The sequence below is a fragment of the Heptranchias perlo genome, chromosome 2 (assembly GCF_035084215.1).
Source record: "Heptranchias perlo isolate sHepPer1 chromosome 2, sHepPer1.hap1, whole genome shotgun sequence".
NCBI lineage: Eukaryota > Metazoa > Chordata > Chondrichthyes > Hexanchiformes > Hexanchidae > Heptranchias > Heptranchias perlo.
In genome coordinates, this window is record NC_090326.1 from 82,523,290 (window position 1) to 82,547,024 (window position 23,735).

General features: G+C 43.5%; 1 protein-coding gene across 8 annotated transcripts in view; it reads right to left on the reverse strand.

Moving 5' to 3' along the window:
* Nucleotides 1-23,735, reverse strand: part of LOC137340905 (histone deacetylase 9-like) — a 641,963-nt gene that overhangs the window by 313,417 nt on the left and 304,811 nt on the right. For all 8 annotated transcript variants that reach the window (XM_068003748.1, XM_068003726.1, XM_068003718.1 and 5 more), the window contains 2 exons: nt 10,940-11,181; nt 8,557-8,707 (listed from right to left, as the gene is read on the reverse strand). In XM_068003748.1, the coding sequence (XP_067859849.1) occupies nt 8,557-8,707; nt 10,940-11,181 (393 nt within the window). The remainder of the gene's footprint in view (nt 1-8,556; nt 8,708-10,939; nt 11,182-23,735) is intronic.

Consider the following 23,735-nt stretch of genomic DNA (forward strand, 5'->3'; position numbering starts at 1 on the left):
TTCCGCCAGGACCACTCGGCTCCAGACCTCATTACAGCCTTGGTCCAAACATGGACAAAAGAGCTGAATTCCAGAGGTGAGGTGAGAGTGACTGCCCTTGACATCAAGGCAGCATTTCACCGAGTGTGGCACCAAGGAGCCCTAGTAAAATTGAAGTCAATGGGAATCAGGGGGAAAACTCTCCAGTGGCTGGAGTCATACCTAGCACAAAGGAAGATGGTGGTGGTTGTTGGAGGCCAATCATCTCAGCCCCAGGACATTGCTGCAGGAGTTCCTCAGGGCAGTGTCCTAAGCCCAACCATCTTCAGCTGCTTCATCAATGACCTTCCCTCCATCATAAAGTCAGAAATGGGGATGTTTGTTGATGACTGCACAGTGTTCAGTTCCATTCGCAACCCCTCAAATAATGAAGCAGTCCGAGCCTGCATGCAGCAAGACCTGGACAACATCCAGGCTTGGGCTCATAAGTGGCAAGTAACATTCGCGCCAGATAAGTGCCAGGCAATGACCATCTCCAACAAGAGAGAATCTAACCACCTGCCCTTGACATTCAACGGCATTACCATCGCCGAATCCCCCACCATCAACATCCTGGGGGTCACCATTGACCAGAAACTTAACTGGACCAGCCATATAAATACTGTGGCTACGAGAGCAGGTCAGAGGCTGGGTATTCTGCGGCGAGTGACTCACTTCCTGACTCCCCAAAGCCTTTCCACCATCTACAAGGCACAAGTCAGGAGTGTGATGGAATACTCTCCACTTGCTTCGATGAGTGCAGCTCCAACAACACTCAAGAAGCTCGACACCATCCAAGATGAAGCAGTCCGCTTGATTGGCACCCCATCCACCACCCTAAACATTCACTCCCTTCACTACCGGCACACAGAGGCTGCAGTGTGTACCATCCTCAGGATGCACTGCAGCAACTCGCCAAGGCTTCTTTGACAGCACCTCCCAAACCCGCGACCTCTACCACCTAGAAGGACAAGAGCAGCAGGCACATGGGAACAACACCACCTGCACATTCCCCTCCAAGTCACACACCATCCCGACTTGGAAATATATCGCCGTTCCTTCATCGTCGCTGGGTCGAAATCCTGGAACTCCCTTCCTAACAGCACTGTAGGAGAACCATCACCACACGGACTGCAGCGGTTCAAGAAGGCAGCTCACCACCACCTTCTCGAGGGCAATTAGGGATGGGCAATAAATGCTGGCCTCGGCAGCGACGCCCACATCCCATGAATGAATAAAAAAAAACATTACTTTGGCAAAAGTTAAAAGTGCAGCCAAAGCACTGTTTACACGTGCAAATGAGGTTTCCGCCACATTTATGACAAAATAACAGTGGCAGAACAGGTACAGCTCCAAGCAATTTCTTGGCCTCGTGTTTTCATGGCCTGCCTTCAGAAAGATTGGAGAAGCACATGGGGGCAATTGCGAAAGACACGACTCTCCAGTTCTGGTCACATGATGGTACTATTATTATACAGTCCCCCCCCACCCCCCGGCTACACTAAAATACAAATAAATATAGGGCAGTGCGAGTCAACGCCCATAAAAGTAAGATGCACAGTCCACTTAAAGGAACGGCTGACACTGCTGAACCTGAGCAGGTACCTCGGCAGACCCCAATTTTCAATAGTAATATGTTAGTAAATTTGTAAATATAGTCTGATTATCAGCTCACTATCAATGCATATTACACAACTTTATCAATCACTTATAAATTATAATTGTAGTTATATATTTATTTACAGGTTTATTCCAATATTACTGTTATAACAGCTTGTTTATTAGGCACAGTATTGCACTATTGTCATCTACATTTTTATGATTAGCATAAATCAATTGCACTGTATCGCGTTTCACTAACTACAATAATTTGTAATAAAGATTATGAAACATTTATAGAAGTGTTTGCCAGCAAACTTTTCAAAATGTTATCCTTTAATTCAGAGTGCCTGACACATTATAAAAATTTTAATTACACGTTTTATCTTTTCCTTAAACTATAGAGTGATTACTCAAAAACCTGCATCTGTCAGAGTACAGCAAGCAATAAAGGGGCAAATAGTATGTTGGCCTTTATTGCAAGGGGGTTGAAGTACATGACTAAGGAAGTCTTACTGCAATTGTACAGGGATTTAGTGAGACCTCACCTGGAGTACTATGTAGTTTTGGTCTCCTTACCTAAGGAAGGATATACTTGCCTTAGAGGGGATGAAACAATGGTTCACTAGATTGATTCCTGGGATAAGAGGGTTGTCCTTTGAGGAGAGGTTGAGTTGAATGGGCCTATATTCTCTGACATTTAGAAGAATGAGAGGTGATCTCATTGAAACGTATAAGATTCTAAGAGGGCTTGACAGGGTAGATGCTGAGAGGATGTTTCCTCTGGCTGGAGAGTCCAGAACTAGGGGTCACAGTCTCAGGATAAGGGGTTGGCCATTTCGGACTGAGATGAGGAGAAATTTCTTCACTCAGAGGGTTGTGAATCTTTGGAATTCTCTACCCCAGAGGGCTGTGGATGTCCAGTCGTTGGGCTGAGATTGATAGATTTTTGGAATCTAAGGGAATCAAGGGATTATGGGGATTGGGTGGGTAAATGGAGTTGAGGTCGAAGATCAGCCATGATCTTATTGAATGGCAGAGCAGGCTAGAGAGGCTGTATAGCCTACTCCTGCACTTATTTCTTATATTCTTAACTGAAATTGGTTCTGGATTAAGAAGTATAGCCCATAGATAGCAAAATCAATGCAGTCGCAACATATTTTCAATTGCTTTATAAACAATGTTTATTAGAAATTAATAATGCATGATGGAGAAAAGCAATCATTTATAAAATGGTTATTGTTCTGCATTTACGGGTTTATTGAACAATTGTTGTTAGAGTACAACTGCTTGCTTATTAAATGTATTTTTATAGTGCAGTGGAAACACAGTAATTGGGCGTAATGGAGGGTGTTGTGCTGCCGGATATTATTGGATAATTGATATTTCAAGCAGCACTCCTCCAACTACTCTGCTCCTGTCAGCAATATCACCTGGTGTTGGTTGGCACATTTAAACTGCTAGTTCAAAATTCCCTCATGCGCTTACCCGCAAATCCAGTAACTAGACTTGAGAGGCAACCAAAATGTCTCCCCCAAACCCATCCATAGGACCCCAGTTACAGAGATGAGTGCTAAAAGCAGGATATGTTCAGTGCTGATATCAGCACTGTGAAGCTCCCGGCTTAAGGCTGCTTACTAAAATGCACTGTTATACCAATGAGCGGTGCTAATGTGGAATATAACGCCAGCTGGTTATCAGCTAATGTTACACTCAGCTACACTAGACATGCCAGCACAGGAGCACACTTAAATGAGCAGGCTTGCTACTGACTTTAAAGATGGTGGCTCTACTGAAATCAGTGTTGCACAGACTGGCAGCAGAAACCCTGAAAGGCAATGTAGCAGTCATCTCTGTAGCCAGGGAGTTTCTAGTTGCCATCAGTTCAGAGTTTTTTGGCTGGCTCTCTTGGGTCCAGCCGCTGGAATTGTGAGCAGATGCACAGGGGAGTTTGGAGCCTGCAGATCCCAGCTGACAGCAGCAGAATGGAGGTGGGTGAAGAAAAAAATATATACTGGCAGCCCTGACTCTGACTGGTCTCCCATTATCAGCAGAATTTAACAGATATACAAAGAAGCTGACAATAGGATCAGAGATAATTGATGTACTGGTATTCTCATTTTAGTAACTTCTTTTATATTTGACACAGTTCAGCATTTGTAAACATTAACTTCTAGCTGGTAGCAGCCATTTGGCAGTTTATACTGGGCTAAAATTTGCTGTCAAAGTAATGGCAAGGCGAATGGCGCTCGCCATTATTTGTGGGTAAATGGTACAGCAACTTCAGGGGAGGAACAGATGCGCAGTTAAATGTGAATATCCAAAAGTTGCTGTCCGAGTTGCGCCGCTCTGCCGTTAGCTTCGCAAAAACAGCATCTTGCCCTTAGCCTCCCCTTTTGTTTTGGAATTTGCTATATTTGCCCTTTAATTGCCCATTAAACTCGCCACAGAAACTTAAGTCTTGTTATTGCAAGCGTAAGTATCCTTTAATGACTTGATATGTGTTAATTACTGCCAATCAAAAATGTTTTGAGCTGAAGAGTGCAGGGCAAGTCTAACTAATGGTAGATGCCGTTAAGATACCCTGCTACAGCAAATTCTGGCTCAATAACCAAGTTTATACTGCCTCTGGATGTAGAGGGGACCAGATACTTCAGGTTTTGCCCTGGTTCCACTTGAATCATTTTATTTTCTTTCCCTTTCCTTGCTGGGCTAGTTTCCCAACTGCCAACATCCCTCCAGTGTCTGGTTCAAATGGTTGCTTTTCACATGTGAGCCTGGGCTGGATGTCAGCAAGCTAGTCGATTGTGTGGGGCATCACAGTTGAGTCCATCCCTGTCCTTACCTGACTTCCACATACATGCACTTTCCAGCCGGAGTCATGGGTAGCAATCAGAACTGATTCTTCCCTTTATGGGAACATAGAAATGTAGAAGACCAGAAAAGCCTAACTGTGGCTTATCTGGCAGGTCCCTACCCTAAAGGGCACTGAGGCTAACTGTAGTGCCCTGTTATCCTGTACAGTCCATGCACTCAGAGGGAATTTCAGAACCACTGTCTTTCAGACCACTGATAATTGCAGGTCTGCTTTGCTTGAACCACTTTGCAAAGAGACTGTGGTATTTTTACTATCATGTGGCAAAAATAGAGAGTGCCCGTTTGTACAGGGTGGGTGTTATACATGGGATTCAACAGACCAGAGATCACCGTGCCGGGAGGTGCTAACAAGTGATAAAATGGTGTGAGATGTTCTAAAACTTAACACGCCCCTTTGAGTTTATTGCAACTACACTGCATCTATATCCATATACTGTTCACATTCTCCTTACAAATAAGGTTCCTGTTGCATACAGGGACCGCCTGGAAATGCCAGATCTGTTGTTGATTTAACAACAATATCTTAGCCAAACAGAAACAGAAGCTAACTGATGTTGGGAATGAGCGAACCATAAACTAAATTAAACTGTGCTTAGGTAATACGTGGATCCCTATTGGGGTCTATGTACTGACCCCTTTCAACAAGTGTAGAAACTTCAAAGAACTGTATAGTCCCCTAAAGGCATGTTTTGCATTGGTTCAGTTGTTCAGTTCCTGCTTTACATAGATCAGTACTAGTAAAGTTAAGGCAGCACATACCTACCGTGAAACCACCGCAGCCTTGATCCAAAGTTTTTATTGTCGTCATATAACTATTTGTTAGTTATTTACAATAGCTTTTGCTGGCATCAGTAGCTGGCCTTTTCCTACTGAGTACTGACTGAAAGCATGTACCAGGATAGGGCATTTGGAACTGATTTATACTTAAATTGTTTCCTGGCAGCACTGTTTACATATCAGAATCACTGTGTGATGTCTAACTTTGAACTGTAGATTGTTTCATGTTGTGCAACTATTGATGTTTGCTAAAGTTTCCCTTGCTGTGCTAGGTGAGCTGGTATGCACAATTTGCATGTCAGTAATGTTACTTTTAACAACCAAGTTATTTTATTAATAAAATAAGAAATCAAAGATAAATGTAGGTTGTGGAATTGTTCCTAACAAGAGTGCCAACATCTTATTGGCTTTTGTATTTGAAAAATAGCTGCCTGAGGGAGCTCGTCTGGCTGCTGGAATCCATGGATGTACCCCAATATCAATTAGTGCCTTTTGGAGGGGAAGGGACAGAATTGGAATAATAAACAAAAAACAATACTGATTATTTTTACAATTATATACATTTTCACATATACATTAGGGGATTATTGTAACAGATTTTTCTTCTTCTCAAAGTAATTAAGAGAAGGGGGTGATTTTGGTGTTGGCATTCACTGAGTGGGCGGTGGGCAGGGTGCCCGCTCCACCTGCCCGATGATGTCAACGGAAGGCCTGATCCACGTCCGTGGTCGGGCCTCATCTCAATATGCGCGGCAAGCTGCCGGCACCGAATAAGCGTTAACAGGCAGCTCGCTGAACGGGGCAGGAAATCTGACAGCTCCTTCACAGAGCCAAGCCAGAGGTTTACGATTAAAGGGATAAGAGAAGTAATCCCAGGGATGGGGGGAGCTCGGAGGAGCATTCATGCACCTTCTGGCCTCACAAAAGCCTTCACCCGCTGGAACACCAAAATTGCATCAGGGTCCTAAATGCACCTTTGGACCCTGATTCAAATATTATAATGAGGCTCCTCTCTATTTCGGGCAGGACTACTGGCCACCTAAATCAAGACCTGTTTGAAAATTGCAATGAACGGGCTCTGGACAAGAAGTCAGCGGTGCATTTATTTTAAATTTCCATCCACATTCACGTGGAAAATAGGGGTGGTAGTGAGATGAAAATCGCCCCCAAAGTGTCATTCATCTTTTTTCACAGCAAATGGTTAAGGTATTATGTTCATGTCTATAGAATGGCCTAAACTGATTTCTCAATTGCTCCTTTATCTAGCTTTTTTTTCTTAAGTTTATAGTCATTTCACAATATCCATGAGTGAAAATAACTATGACAGGATATCCCTCATCCTTTTCATAACGAGTGAAACATTGATAAATTATCTACTTAACTCCCCAATCCAGAAGATAAAAATATCAGTGAATGTTGCACAATTTCCTTCAGCCAATGCGGTATTTAGATTTTTTTATGACTTCTGGTAATATGTGAAAGCTGCTTGTTTTTGCCAATAGCTTGGATCAGTGCTCTTAGCTTTAGTTCAACCAGGCTGAATATATAAAGTACAGAGGGGAAGTGAAAAAGGAAATAAGAGGGGCAAAGAGAGAATGTCAAGGCCTTAGAGAGGGTGCAGATTTACTAGAATGGTTACAGGGATGAGGGAGTTCAGTTACGTGAATAAACTGGAGAAGCTGGGGTTGTTCTCTTTAGAGCAGAGAAGGTTAAGAGGAGATTGATAGAAGTGTTCAAAATCATGACGGGTTTAGATGAAGTAAATAAAGAGAAACTGTTCCATTGACAGTAGGGTCAAGAACCAGAGGACACAGATTTAAGGTGATTGGCAAAAGAACCAAAGGCAACATGAGGAAAAACTTTTTTAATGCAGCGAGTTGTGATGATCTGGAATGTGCTGCCTGAAAAGGTGGTGGAAGCAGATTCAATCATGGCTTTCAAAAAGGAATTGGATAAATACTTGAAGGGAAAAAATTTGGAGGGCTACGGAGAAAGAGTGGGAGAATGGGACTAATTGGATTGCTCTTACTAAGAGCCGGCACCGGCTCGATGGGCCAAATGGCTTCTTTCTGCGCTGTAACCATTCTATGATCAAATGGTGAAAGAGAGAAACAATTGCAGCCGCAGTGCAGGAAGAACTACCCTGATTTCTCCAAGTGGGCTGGAGTGTGCAATAAGTCAGCCAACTATAAAGGCAGAAATTATTGCTGGTGCTATTAACATGCTCATGGCAATTCCTCTCTCTGCCATGTTAATAGATGGTAATGGAAAGAAGAATTTGCCAGGAGCCTGTTAAGCATCTGTATGATAATATCACCATCATTTCTACCCTTGATATTCAAAATCTTTCTTTGAGTTTGCAACAGGCTGGTTCTCCACAGAAGATGAATTCAAATGGGTATTTTCTCACCACCCCCTCCCCCACCCCATTCTAATTCCCGAAGTTGCTGATTCATGCTGGTGTACAGTTCCACAGATTGTGGCAGCCATCTAGTATCTTGTCAAAGTAGCCATCCTTTATGTGAGTCTGAACAGTAAGCGTTGGCAAGTTAATTAACAATAGAGGGGCATGGTAACCAAGTCTGGTTCTATCTTCGCTTGACGCCTACAAACATATGAGGTGGAATTTTCATGGGATTTTCCTGATCGCCTGCTGTAAATTGGATGGATTATCAGTGGAGTCTCTGGGGAAGCGACATAAACAATCGAGATCGGGAGTAACCCCGCAAAAATTCTAGGCGTCAGCTTCCAGTAAGTCAACGGATAGAGATCAGAGGTAGGAACTCTGGATGATTTTTCCCCTCTCTAACCCAAAGATACTGAGTCCAATTGTAGCACACCTCAGCACGGATCAAATCTAAAGCCTGGATCCTCCTCATTATTTGTGATTATGTACCACACTGGGTGCCTCATTTACCAACTGAGATATCAGAGTATTGCTGGTCACTTCCATCACTTACAATCAGTAGCATGATCATGTATTCACTTGCGTTTGGTTTTAAAATTCAAAGATGAGGGCTAAGGATAGTGAATAGCAATTAAAAACAAGAAACAGTTCTTCTCTCCCAATAATAATTATTTCAATAAAAATAGAGCTGTACACAGACCATTAGCACTCTGTGAGTTAATATTTGCATCACCCATATTCCATGGTATTAGTATTGTTGCTGGCTTAACAGTTACAATCAACATTTGTCTCTAAAAGGCCTTGATAGATTATCTGTTCAAGCACAGTGAACAGCACACAGCTGACGCAAGTCTGGATTAAATGAGTGAAGTACATACTTTCTCTGCCCCTTTCTTTGTTTCGAAGAAACAGAAGGTGTTGTTCCCGTAGCTGTCGTCCGAACTCTTGCTCCTGACGTTGTTTATCCAGTTTACGTTCCTGCTCCAGAAGTTCCTGCTGGTGTTGCACAGCTAGTAGTTCCTGTTGTTGCTTTCAAACATAGACAACAGCTCTTAGTACACAAACATTACAGTAGAATCTATCAGCTTCACAACTTTCTCATGACTGATTGGCCAAGGGGGTGGCTCAAGCTGCCGAGTGTTGGATCTCAACCAGAGGCTGCTGAGTTCAGGTTGCAGGGCTGCCAGTCATTGAGGCTCATTTGCCTTGGCTGGGTTAGCTTCACTTTCACCAGTCCTCAACTTGGCTGCAAGATGAAGCACAATACATCAACGAGGTGATTCATCTTGGGGTGTGGGGGGAATAGATGAGCTGCATTGTCAAAATTACTCTGCTTGTATCATAAAACCTGTAGAATGTTTTGGCTCCTGTCATGAAAATACCCACAGCCAAGTTGTCCCACCTTCCCGGATGGACTGGATATAAAGTCTTTGCTTTCAAGAAGAGGAACAAAATGAGAGAAAACCACATTTAATAATATAAATTACCTGGCTAGGATGATTTACTGCTTTATATCGTAGGTTTTTTGGTTTTAGCATGATAAAAGGTAATCCAACATGACTTGAACAATGATCACTTAATTGTTTTCAGAAAATGTTGAGAGTCACATTTTAACTGAAACCAAATGACAGTATCACTGTGAGTTACACAGTCCAGGAACCAGGAACTACAGATGAACCACTTGGAGCTCTTAATACTGCTCTTTAATCAGTGCACTTCCTTTTGAAGAGGTAAATGTGTACATTTACTCTACAGCAGGCACTTCCTATAGTTGGAGTTGAGACCCGTTGCAACCTATCTCCTTCACTTCTTTAAATTACCACATGGAAGACGTACAATATGGAACTGTGGGCTATTGAATCCAGTGAGACTCAAAGGGTAAATTTTCCATTGAATTCAATCGAAATGAAAATTGGGCAGCCAATCCACAAACACTATTTTTACGCCTGGGTGTTAAGTTAAAAATCTACTCCAAGACCTCAACACTCATAAATGACAAAACTATCAGTGGGACAACTCACATTCTTAAGAACTTAGCAATGAACTCAGTAACCCATTGATCTCCGCTGTGTTAAGTTTAATGCAGCTAGAAGTTTGCGACAAGTAGTACAATATCGAATTAGTTAAAGTGTTACTGAACAGCAGTCTGGTTCCAAAACTATCAAAAAATGTTCAGTCTCCTAGTTCAGAATTTAATTCAAAACTAAAGTGTGGGGAGGGGAAGTGGGAATCAGAAAATAATTGTCAGAAAACATGACTTCAAATAATATTGGAAACTGCTGAGCTTCTTTACAATGTTACCAGCCTGCAGTTACATCAGAAATGCCAATATGGCTGCTTGCTCAAGGGAAATATTAAGTACCACAAATGATGTTAATTAACTATAGTGGAATAGCACAGAACAGTATCTTAATGTTTTGTGAAGATGTGTCCTATTCTTAACAATTGGGTTGGAGCTCAAAATCAGTTATTGAACAAGGATTATCCAAGCCTCCGAATTGAGAATCAACAATTCAAGGGGAGTCACTTATCTTCATTGGTATGCACACAGGGGCCTGGATTTTCATTTTCATGCTCCAGGAGGGTCAACACAGCCCCAGCACTGTCTCCACCATGACACAACTTTCCTGGTCAGGGCTGTTTATGCAAAGCGGGCTCCTTATGGGATCCCCAGCAAGAAAGCAGCAGCCTGCTACAATTAACTGGGAAAATCTGGGCGGTGTTGTAGTGAGAGGCAGTGAAGAGGCAGATCTCAACTTAAAGGAGGAACTGGGCCCCCGATAATCAAAGGCCAACTGTGATCAACAGTAAGGATTTGGGTCCTGAGTAGCCCATCCTTCCAAAAAGGGCATCATCAGGTGGGAATAATCTTTACCGACCCATTTTCCCACTGTTTCTGTCACTATCCCGCCAATTTGGGGCAGAATAGCAGAGGAAAATCCAAGCTATAGTGTCATTGTTCCCATTAAGAATTTAGCAATGCCTTGACATGAAGAACAGCCCAAGAATGTTATCGACCATGTTATCCTTCATGACGATACACTAATGAATTTAATTGTGAACCACCTGACAAGATAAAATATTATTCAGCCATCTGGATGAGCACAACAATTAAATCTATTTCATTTAGATACTCATACGTAATTAGATGCCTCCATTCACCTCAGTGAGCACTAAAGATTTCTAAGTATTCAGGTGCTCATCTCTCCATCTATGTGCAGTGCATGTTGCTTGAGTTTGATGAGCTCTAAGCTGCAGTACCTTGAGGTGCTCCTGGAGCTGGACTTGGTGCTGTCTGGTGAGGGTGTCATGTTGTTTCTGGAACTCGGCAAAGAGAAGCTGTTTCTGAAGCTGCTGTTGCTGCTGCAGCAGGAGTAGTTCTTGCTGTAACTGGTGTTCCCTCGCGGCGGGGTCCACAGCTGGCATTGCCATTCGAAGGTCAGTTCGTAAGTCTATTGGAGCGGTTGGTTGTAGCGCCACTGGAAGTGCCGAGCTGACTTCAACTATTCAATTTAAAAAAATGCAAACTGTAATTTCTTTCATTGCCTTTGGAAATGTATTATTTTTCCATTTATCAATTTACATTCGTCTCCTAAGCCACTTGCCATTACTCCATCCATCAAAGTGAAGATAACAATCTAGGTACCGCCTTCACCATGGTCAGCTTTAATGCCACTGACAGATCAACTGGAAGGAGGTAGCAATCAGTTGGGAAAGTTAGATATATAGGGGTAGATTCTGACTCTGTGCGATGGTGTAAAAGTTTATAGAAATGGAAGTTAATGGGAATAAGAATCGGGAGAGATGTAAAACTGGCTGCCGATTTGCTATCACCCGTTTCACACTATCACACAAAGTCAAGATCTACCCCATGAATTCTTTCCCCTGGATGCAGGGTTTACCCAGGATGGAACACCCGATGTCTGCAAGATGCTTCATCTGCTGGATCAGCTAAAAAACTGAAAAGAAATTAAGTGTGGGACTAAAATCCACAAACTTCAGGTTAGTTGCTGAGCTAATGAGATGGGATGCCCAATTTCTGGTCGAAAACAAGCCCATTTAAAACTGGAGTTGCAAATATTTAAATAAATATTTTTAAAAGTTAAATATTGTATGTTTTAATAAGCATATTGGGGTAGATTTACATCTTTACCGGCTGGGTGGGGAGTGTAATCTATGTGGGGGGAGGGGGGGAAAGAGAGTGGGCCGTGAGCCTGTTAGAGAACCTGCCCAATTTTCACTCCATTGATTTCAGTATCAGTACAGTGAAGCCGACACTGGAGCCATAGCAATGGAAGAGCAGTCCTCACCACTTTAACTACCGGTCTTCTCACCACCACTGCAAAAATACCAGTCCAAAAACAGCCTCCATTCCTGGTGCACTGCCAACAAATAATTAAATAATTCAATCATTCTAACGCTTAAGAAAAATCAACAGATTTGAAGTAGATTATGTATCAAAGGAAATTGGTAAATCCAGGAGATTAACAGTCAAGAAATGCACTCGCTGGAGAGATTTTGAGACCCGGGCTATTTCAACTCCTGGGTCTCATTAGAAAGTGACTGCCGGCTTCTCAGGTAAACGTGGGGAAAAGGGTTCCTGAGTGCATCTGATGTTAGGGGCGGGCGGGCGGGCGGGCAGGGGGGGGGGGGGGGGGGGAGAGCAGTCTCAAGCAGGGGAGGCCTAAATTTTCCATGTGGGAGCCAAAGAGCACACTTGTTCCTGGCCCCACAAAGGAAAGTGTAAGGCTTACATTTTGTGGCCTTTACTTCTTCACAGCAACTCCTGACTGACCTTTACCTGGTAGGAAAGCTAGGGTGGCTTTCCCTGCTCAGGCTGGATTTAAAATTACTGTCGGGCTCAAGGAAGTCATTGGACCCCAATCTGCATATTTAGAGAAGGACTCTGCTGGCTTTGGGAAGGCAGGTAGTTCCCCATCCAGAAGCTTGAGTGAAAATCGCATCAGCAGGATTCAGGTGGCTTTCTGGAAGGTTAGTAACCTAGGGTATTTTAACTGCTCATCAGCCCAGTTTTCACTGGCCAGGTAGAGTTAAAATTGTCCCCATGGAGACAAATGAGCAGGGAATTCCACATGACAACATTCAACAACAACTTGCATTTATATGGTGCCTTTAACATTGTAAAATATCCCAAGGCACTTCACAATAGCATTATCAAACAAAATGTGACACCCAGCCACATTAGGAGATATTAGAACAGGTGACCAAAAGCTTGATCAAAGAGGTAGGTGTTAAGGAGCATCTTAAAGGAGGAAAGAGAGGTATAGAGGCGGAGGTTTAGGGAGGGAATTCCAGAGCTTAGGACCTGGACAGCTGAAGGCAGTGGTGGAGCGATGAAAATCAAGGATACGCAAGAGGCCGGAATTGGAGGAGCGCAGAGATCTTGGAGGGTAGGAGGGTTGTAGGAGGTTACAGAGATAGGGAGGAACGAGGCCATGGAGGAATTTGAAAAGCAGGATGAGAATTTTTAGATCGAGTTGTTGCTGGACCGGGAGCCAATGTAGGTCAGCGAGCACTGGATGATAGGTGATCGGGACTTAGTGCAAGTTAAGGTACGGGCAGCAGAGTTTTGGATGAACTCAAGTTTAGGGAGAGTGCCAGGTTGGAAGCCGGCCAGGAGAGCATTGAAATTGTCAAGTCTACAGGTAACAAAGCCATGGATGAGGGATTCTGCAGCAGATGAACTGAGGTGGGGCGGAGACAGGCGATGTTGCATAGGTGGAAGTACGCAGTCATGGTGATGGAGTGGATATGTGGTTGGAAGCTCATCTCAGGGTCAGATAGGACGTCAAGGTTGCGAACAGTCTGGTTCAGCCTCAGACAGTGCCCAGGGAGAGGGATGGAATCTGTGGCTAGGGAATGGAGTCTTTGGCTAGGGAACAGAGTTTGTGGTGGGAATCAAAGACAATGTCTTCAGTCTATCCAATACTGGATATCGGACAAGCAGCGTGACATGTCAGAGACAGTGGAGGGGTTGAGAGAGGTGGTGGTGAGGTAGAGCTGGATGTCATCAGCGTACATGTGCAACCTGACTTTGTAAGAACATAAGAAATAGGAGCAGGAGTAGCCCATATGGCCCCTCAAGCCTGCTCTGCCATTCAGTAAGATCATGGCTGATCTTCTACCTGGCTCCATATCCTTTGATTCCCTTAGTGTCCAAAAATCCATCGATCTCAATCTTGAATATCCAAAACGACTGAGCAACCCCAGCCCTCTGGGGTAGAGAATTCCAAAGATTCACAACCCTCAGATTGAAGAAATTTTTCCTCATCTCACTCTTAAATGGCCTACCCCTTATCCTGAGACCATGTCCCCTAGTTCTGGACTCTCCAGCCAGGGGAAACAATCTCTCAGCATCTACCCTGTCAATCCCCCTCAGAATCTTGTATGTTTCAATGAGATCACCTCTCATTCTTCTAAACTTCAGAGAGTATAGGCACATTCTACTCAATCTCTCCTCATAGGACAACCCTCTCATCCCAGGAATCAATCTAGTGAACCTCCGCTGCACCCCCTCTAAGGTAAGTATATCCTTCCTTAGTTAAGGAGACCAAAACTGTACACAGTACTCCAGGTGAGGTCTCATCAGAGCCCCATATAATTGTAGCAAGACCTCCTTACTCATATACTCCAACTTTTTCTGATTCGTGTACAAGGGCACCCAAATCCCTCTGATTACCAATATTTCTTGGTCTCTCACTTTTTAAAAAATATTCTGCTTTTCTATTCTTCCTACCAAAGTGGATAATTTCACATTTCCCACATTGTGTTTTCGAATGGGTGGCAGAGAGGCAATATGTTGATGAGAAATAGGAGGGGACCAAGGATCGATCCTTGGGGGACTCCAGAGGTAACGGTGCAGGAACAGGAAGAGAAGCCATTGTAGGTGATTCTCTGGTTGCAACTTTCTCTCTCAATCAACACCACCAAACAGATCTGCTGGCCACTCATTCCATTTGCTGTTTGTGGAACCTTGCTGTGAAGATGGGGTAGGGCCACTAAGGGATGAAGGAATAAAACCTTATAATAGAGAGTACAAGAATGGAAGAGATTCCTAACAAGCATTTTGTCCTGTATTTATAGAGGAGGTGAAGGAAGGACTACAGAAGCCCTAAAGGTACAACTAATAGAAATATCAAAAAGGAAACAGTATTAAAAGGGCTAATGGGACTTAAATTTGTTAAAGTCACGATGCCCAGATAATCTACCATGGGAGGTTACTAATGAAATTGCAAAAATAATTGGGGGAGGGACAGGTATTTGCCTATGTTATTTTTATAGGAAGGTAGGAACAGGAGTAGGCCATTCAGCCCCTTGAGCCTGTTCCACCATTCAATGAGACCATAACTGATCTGTATCCTAACTCCATTTACCCGCCTTGGTTCCATATCCCTTAATACCCTCGACTAGCAAAAATCTATCGATCTCAAATTTAAAATTATTTATTGAGCTAGCATCTACTGCTTTTTGTGGGAGAGAAATCCACACTTCTACCACCCTTTGTGTGAAGAAGTGTTCCCTAACTTCTCTCCTGAATGGCCTGGCTCTGAATTTAAGGTCATGTCCCCTTGTCCTTTGAGTTATTGATGATGGACTGTTCCTTTGAACCATAAGCAACAAACATTAATCAGTGATATTATCATCTTTGTTAACTTTAACACTTACTTCTGGTTCATAGTAAGTCTGTATTTTTAATTATTACAACCTGGGAGTCAAATGACCCGGAACTATTTCCCATTCAGTGACAACTGTCCCACATCTTACAATTTAATCACCAGATTCTTGCTGTACTGAATTACACCATTTTATAATAAAGCCACATAAGCTATCAGAAACTGTCCCATTCAATGAGTTTCAATTCTTGCTGTAAAAAATATTAATTAAAATTCATCTGACTGGATTTTTCCTGTCAGCTTTGATTTTCATTGATTCAACTAATAAATTGATATACAGTCTACTAATTTCTAGGGGTGTATTTGCTGAGAATGAAATCCTTTTGAATTCACTGTGAATATGGTGAGCTGATTTACACTTTTTCTTCAACCCTGTTCTCAGTTCTTCATTGCAAAGCTTAATCAATTGATTATGTTACAATGTCATGACGTTACAAGGCTACGTGCCAAAACAATATGAGCTCAGAACACAAACTGCTCTGCAGTAAGAGATTTGTTGAAACCCTCAACTGGTGTGAGTTTCCCTTTTGAGTTCCCAATATGATGGGGAGTTAGATCTCTGATCTGCAATCTGATTCCATTTATACTACAATTCTCATGTTGCAGAGAAGCAGAAATTGCTTCGCTGTGATTCTAAGAACAGTCACTGCTCTTCAAAGAAAAAGTGTATGTGAAGTGCTTTGAGACAATTCTGAGAGACATGATGACGGCAATATACTCAGTCAGGTTCAATGCGATCCAACAGGACAAGAAAAAAAGTGCCAAAACACATGGGTGAGCTTCCCACAGTAGTTCTATGGAGAAATGGACACCTGTGTAGTACTTCGGCATATGGGCTAGGAAAATACCAAGGTGAATCTTCGTACTGTGTAGCGTTAGTTGATTTTAGCCAAGGCGCTGCTGGGGCCAATACAATCGGCTTGAGCTAAAAGAGGGAAAAGTCAGCCCGAGTTCCTGCTCTAATCACCATTCAATAACCCCAGCTGGAAACTGACAGTATGTAAGCGTCAAGTGAAGACAGGATTAGATGTAGCTGTGATGGCTCACACAGTAGAATAGCCTGCTGGTACTGACTGACTAGGCTCACAAATGAAAGATGGCTACTTGAGTAAGGCACTAGAGGGGTGCTGGCACTTACACAACTCGGATGCTACCGGGACTTGATGGTTTGACTTATAGGGAGAGGTTGGATAGACTGAGACTTTTTTCCCTGGAGAGTAGGAGGTTTAGGGGTGATCTTATAGAAGTCTATAAAATAATGAGGGGCATAGATAAGGTAGATAGTCAAAATCTTTTCCCAAAGGCAGGGGAGTCTATAACGAGGGGGCATAGATTTAAGGTGAGAGGGGAGAAATACAAAAGGGTCCAGAGGGGCAATTTTTTCACTCAAAGGGTGGTGAGTGTCTGGAATGAGCTGCCAGAGGCAGTAGTAGAGGCGGGTACAATTTTGTCTTTTAAAAAGTATTTGGACAGTTACATGGGTAAGATGGGTATAGAGGGATATGGGCCAAATGCAGGCAATTGGGACTAGCTTAGTGGTATAAACTGGGCGACATGGACATGTTGGGCCGAAGGGCCTGTTTCCATGTTGTAAACTTCTATGATTCTATGATTCTATAATAATCATCATTTTCATGGGCGGGGGAGGGCGGGGAAGACAGGAAATACTTGGACAAAAATGGGAAGATGGTAGAGCATAAATAATTTGAAATGTTTTAAAAAGTAAAAACAATAAATAACTTAAATTGCAATAAAATCTCCATTTAAAAATTAGAAGCGTGCAAAAATCTGAGCAAAAGATATGAATAATTTCTGGCTCTGAACTCCTGACAAGTGATTTATCCTGTTAATGAAATTTTGCGGTAAACAGGGTACTCAAATACCAGGAACTGAATACAAACCCTGCTTTAAAGGGAAATGATCTTCAGGAAAAAGATTTTGACCAACATTTCTTTACGTTTGTGGAAAGGAAGCAGTCATTTATCAATTTGCTATACTGATGTTGTGTCCAACTAACCCAATAATATATTGAAATGATATTTACATCATCACAGTGTGTGTCTGTGAACAAGTAAAAAAGGTTTGCTGAAAATTCTTTTCATGAAGATAGTACCTCTTTAAACATTAGCACTCTATTTTTGCAGATTTGTGCTTAGCCGTTTAACATTGGATTTCATTGTTTAGATACACTTCTGATCGCTTTTGGGAAGCACACAGCAAGCACATCCTGATTGCTGGTTATCCCACAGGTCCGCAGACCACACATATCAGATAAAATGAGTGGAGATACTCAACCCTTTGAGTACTGGATTTCCTTTGCAGTTTTCTAAGTGTGCACCTGTTTTCTGCTACACCACATCTGCAATAATATTATTTTGCTGTAAATCTGCAATGTTGAGTTATGCCTCATTCCGCCTGACTTGTGACAGTGATCCTGCTCTCCTTTGGGATCACTTTGAGGTCAGTTTGGTAATACTCAGGCTGCCATGAAATTCACTGGGATCTGGGTTTGACTATTGATATGTCCAGCTATGGTATTCAACTTGGAAATCTCACTGACAAAAGAAATGATATCACATAGATGTCACATCACCAATCGCCATCATGCCAGCAAGGGTACTGATGTCATACTGCCTGACACAGTGACGTCATGACAACCTTGATGGACAAAACGCTTTTATTTCTCCTCAACATGCTTCAGCTTAATATTAATTTGATGGAGGCCGGCAGCATCTTAGTGATCGAGCCTCTGCCTCGAGCGAGTCTCTGTGTGCATTTGAATAACGGACAGTAATGCAAAAGCTGCCTCTATGTTTAGCAGTCTCTTGAGTAATCTGGGACACAAAAAAAAACTGCAAATCTTTTAAGTCTTCCCTGAAGTAATGCTACTAAAAATAAGACCTCAAGGGTTTTCATCAAACAACAATTTATTTTTAATTTGCCCCTTCAAAAGAAGTGAATATATTTAAAAGAAACACTCCCTTATTAATGAACATAAAATGCACATTCAGGATTATTTTATACAAACTCCTGAATAAAAGTAATGTTAAATCAACTGTCAGACATAATTATAAAGTCTTGTTTATACTTACAGAATGTATTCAGTGGATAGTAAACCATTAGCTTGCTGAGGAAAGCTTAACTGCCACATCTCAATTGCAGTTCTTAGTAAGTCAAAAAAAATACATGGAAAAAAACAACAGATTTCCACAAGGCAGTAGACATCTGACCATAAATCCAATTTATTGGACTGTAATCTATATTCCAGCCTTCGGGACTAAATATAACCCAGTTTACAGGAAAAAAATCAATAGTGCATGGTAAGAGCAGGGCAAGCACATGAATATTTCATTGCACTGGGAGATGGTAATCAGCAAACTGATAGCTCTGAGTGGGCAGGCTGTGGCCCAAAGGATGAGTCACAATTACTCACTGCAATATTGAAAAATCACTTGCCCTTTGCATGTCACAAATGCGACCCACTCGTAGCACACCTAGGGCACGTATCATTAAAAAAAATGTTTGACTATGACTAAAACAGAAGGGTTTACTCTCTTGCTGCTACACCTAACAAGATAAACTGGGAATTTGTAGTTCTTTCTGACACCAATTTTACACACATTGCTTGATATCTTTCTTTAATTTTGAAGGACTTCGAAATAATTTTTAAAAATGTGTCTAATTTTATATTTTAAACAAATTATTGTACATTGTTTCTATTTTTTTAATCAATTTACTTTGTGATTGTGATTCATTTACCAAAAGCATTTTTTTCCCCATTTTATCCCCAATCCCCTGGCTCTCAAGCTTCGCACCACCTGCACCTGAGAGGGCAAATGCGACTTGTTCCCCAGCTTCTGCCATGGCAACTCGGAGCCGGCCTGAAACTGCAATCTGGGTAGAGCTCTCCCTCCAATTTTAACTCACTCTCCGTAGGTAAGTGCTTGGCTTCTGCTCAGTACTTCCCTACAACCATGAACTAAGATCTTCAGGTGAAGTACTATTGAAGTGTAGTCACTGTTGTAATGTAGGAAACGCGGCAGCCAATTTGTGCACAGCAAAGTCCCACAAACAGTAATGTGATAATGACAAGATAATCTAATTTTTAGGTGTTTGCTGAGGGATAAATATTGGCCAGAACACCGAGGAGAACTCCCCTGCTCTTCTTCAAAATAGTGCCATGGGATCTTTTACGTCCAACCAAGAGGGCAGACGTGGCCTCAGTTTGATGTCTCATCCGAAAGCAACTCCGACAGTGCCGCACTCCCTCAGTACTGCGCTGGAGTATGACTTGAAGCCACAACCTTCTGACTCAGAGGCGAGAGTGCTCCCACTGAGCCATGGCTGACACACTCCACTGCGCTGCAACACCAAGCCACGTGACAGACTGACATTTTCTTTAAGAATCATATTTTTAAACTTACATTCCTTGAATATATTGCTGGTTTAGCTTGCTGTGTCACAATAACATTGTTTTCCCTAATAGAACCATCAGTACAATAACTGTCTGATGGGTGCTCTCAGCATGAAGGCAACGATGCATCAGAGATGTTGCATGTGACCTCGCTTCCCATTCATTTCAGGCTGACTTACATTGCGCTGCTTGCTGCCCAGGATCACTTAAAACTTTTGCAACAGTAACTAAATATGATTGAGGCTTAGAAGCAGATTTTAATTTCAACAGTACTAAGGCTGTTGCTAACAGCAGATTTTAGTGGAAGGTCACTAGAACCGTACTGTATACAACACAAAAGAACGCATCACAGCACGAAAACATCATTCACATACATATACATTTCATGGGGCTGAAAATCCGAGGGAGGTTTTTTGGGATGGACTTGGGGCAAATCAAAATTTTCACCCGACCCATAGACATGCCCCTCACCCTATCCCAAGTCCCCGGGGTAAGTAAGATGCTTTTGCATATTGCAGGCAGGTGCCTGAGCCATTTTCAAAGCACCTGGGGTACCTGCCTCCAGTGCACAGGCATTCCTTGTGCCCAACGTTGCCAGGGTTCAAATGGAGGAACATTCAAAACACAACATATTTCCCTAATTTTCATATTATAACCCGCTCGCCCAGATGTGGGCAGGTTTGTTATGGGCCCACCCTCACCATAGCTGGAATTTCTGACAGGCGAAAACTTGCCATTATTGGGTCCCACCCCAAATTCTGTCCCCACCCATCCTGAACTCCCTCCATTTACAGCCCCAGTACAGTGGAATTTCAGGGCTCGTAGTTTTTTTTGCAGTTCTGCCAGCACTGAATAAGTGGGGAGAAAGATTACACCTCCACAGGCAGTTAAAGGGCCTAATTCCCTCCTTAGCTGTAAAATGATCACGGAACAAAACAAAGTACGATTTTTGGAAACCACTTTCTGACACCAGTTCGGGAAAAAATTATCATGCAATTTTCTTCGGGGTCATCTGTTTTGATGGGAAAGTAAAGCATTCAAATTCTAATTCTTGCTTCTCTGTATATCTCCAGTTACTTTGTGATTCGCAAAACAAAATCACCTCCTATCAATATGTACAGCAAAACAGTAGTAATTAATAAGGTAGCATAGTGGTTATGTTACTGGGCTAGTAATCCAGAGGCCTGGACTAAAATCCAGAGTCATGAGTTCAAATCCCGCCACGGCAGCTGGCGAATTTAAATTCAATTAATTAATTAAATTCAATTAATTAAAATAAAAAATCTGGAATTAAAATACTAGTATCAGTAATGATGGCCATGAAACCACCGGATTGTCGTAAAAACCCATCTGGTTCACTAATGTCCTTTAGGGAAGGAAGCCTGCCGCCCTTACCCGGTCTGGCCTATATGTGACTCCAGACCCACAGCAATGTGGCTGATTCTTAATTGCCCTCTGAAATGGCCTAGCAAGCCACTCAGTTGTAAAATCTCGCTACGAAAAGTCATAATAAGAATAAAACCGGACGGACCACCCGGCATCGGACCACTAGGCACCGGACACGACAACGGCAAAACACCAAGCCCAGTCGACCCTGCAAGGTCCTCCTGACTAACATCTGGGGACTTGTGCCAAAATTGGGAGAGCTGTCCCACAGACGAGTCAAGCAACAGCCTGACATAGCCATACTCACGGAATCATATCTTTCAGCCAACGTCCCAGACTCTTCCATCGGCAGGACAGACCCACCAGAGGTGGCGGTACAGTGATATACAGTCAGGAGGGAGTGGCCCTGGGAGTCCTCAACATTGACTCTGGACCCCATGAAATCTCATGGCATCAGGTCAAACATGGGCAAGGAAACCTCCTGCTGATTACCACCTACCGTCCTCCCTCAGCTGATGAATCAGTCCTCCTCCATGTTGAACACCACTTGGAGGAAGCACTGAGGGTAGCAAGGGCACAAAATGTACTCTGGGTGGGGGACTTCAATGTCCATCACCAAGAGTGGCTCAGTAGCACCACGACTGACCGAGCTGGCCGAGTCCTGAAGGACATAGCTGCTAAACTGGGCCTGCGGCAGGTGGTGAGCGAACCAACACGAGGGAAAAACTTACTTGACCTCGTCCTCACCAATCTACCTGTCGCAAATGCATCTGTCCATGACAGTATTGGTAGGAGTGACCACCGCACAGTCCTCGTGGAGATGAAATCCCGTCTTCGCACTGAGGACACCATCCAACGTGTTGTGTGGCACTACCACCGTGCTAAATGGGATAGATTCAGAACAGATCTAGCAGCTCAAAACTGGACATCCATGAGGCGCTGTGGGCCATCAGCAGCAGCAGAATTGTATTCCAGCACAATCTGTAACCTCATGGCCCGGCATATTCCTCACTCTACCATTACCAACAAGCCAGGGGATCAACCCTGGTTCAATGAGGAGTGTAGAAGAGCATGCCAGGAGCAGCACCAGGCGTACCTAAAAATGAGGTGCCAACCTGGTGAAGCTACAACTCAGGACTACATGCATGCTAAACAGCGGAAGCAACATGCTATAGACAGAGCTAAGCGATTCCACAACCAACGGATCAGATCAAAGCTCTGCAGTCCTGCTACATCCAGTCGTGAATGGTGGTGGACAATTAAACAACTAACGGGAGGAGGAGGCTCTGCAAACATCCCCATTCTCAATGATGGCGGAGTCCAGCACGTGAGTGCAAAAGACAAGGCTGAAGCGTTTGCAACCATCTTCAGCCAGAAGTGCCGAGTGGATAATCCATCTCAGCCTCCTCCCGATATCCCCACCATCACGGAAGCCAGTCTTCGGCCAATTCGATTCACTCCACGTGATATCAAGAAACGGCTGAGTGCACTGGATACAGCAAAGGCTATGGGCCCCGACAACATCCCAGCTGTAGTGCTGAAGACTTGTGCTCCAGAACTAGCTGCGCCTCTAGCCAAGCTGTTCAAGTACAGCTACAACACTGGCATCCACCCGACAATGTGGAAAATTGCCCAGGTATGTCCTGTCCACAAAAAGCAGGACAAATCCAATCCGGCCAATTACCGCCCCATCAGTCTACTCTCAATCATCAGCAAAGTGATGGAAGGTGTCGTCGACAGTGCTATCAAGCGGCACTTACTCACCAATAACCTGCTCACCGATGCTCAGTTTGGGTTCCGCCAGAACCACTCGGCTCCAGACCTTATTACAGCCTTGGTCCAAACATGGACAAAAGAGCTGAATTCCAGAGGTGAGGTGAGAGTGACTGCCCTTGACATCAAGGCAGCATTTGACCGAATGTGGCACCAAGGAGCCCTAGTAAAATTGAAGTCAATGGGAATCAGGGGGAAAACTCTCCAGTGGCTGGAGTCATACCTAGCACAAAGGAAGATGGTGGTGGTTGTTGGAGGCCAATCATCTCAGCCCCAGGGCATTGCTGCAGGAGTTCCTCAGGGCAGTGTCCTAGGCCCAACCATCTTCAGCTGCTTCATCAATGACCTTCCCTCCATCATAAGGTCAGAAATGGGGATGTTCGCTGATGACTGCACAGTGTTCAGTTCCATTCGCAACCCCTCAGATGCAGCAAGACCTGGACAACATCCAGGCTTGGGCTCATAAGTGGCAAGTAACATTCGCGCCAGATAAGTGCCAGGCAATGACCATCTCCAACAAGAGAGAGTCTAACCACCTCCCCTTGACATTCAACGGCATTACCATCGCCGAATCCCCCACCATCAACATCCTGGGGGTCACCGTTGACCAGAAACTTAACTGGACCAGCCATATAAATACTGTGGCTACGAGAGCAGGTCAGAGGCTGGGTATTCTGCGGCGAGTGACTCACGTCCTGACTCCCCAAAGCCTTTCCACCATCTACAAGGCACAAGTCAGGAGTGTGATGGAATACTCTCCACTTGCCTGGATGAGTGCAGCTCCAACAAC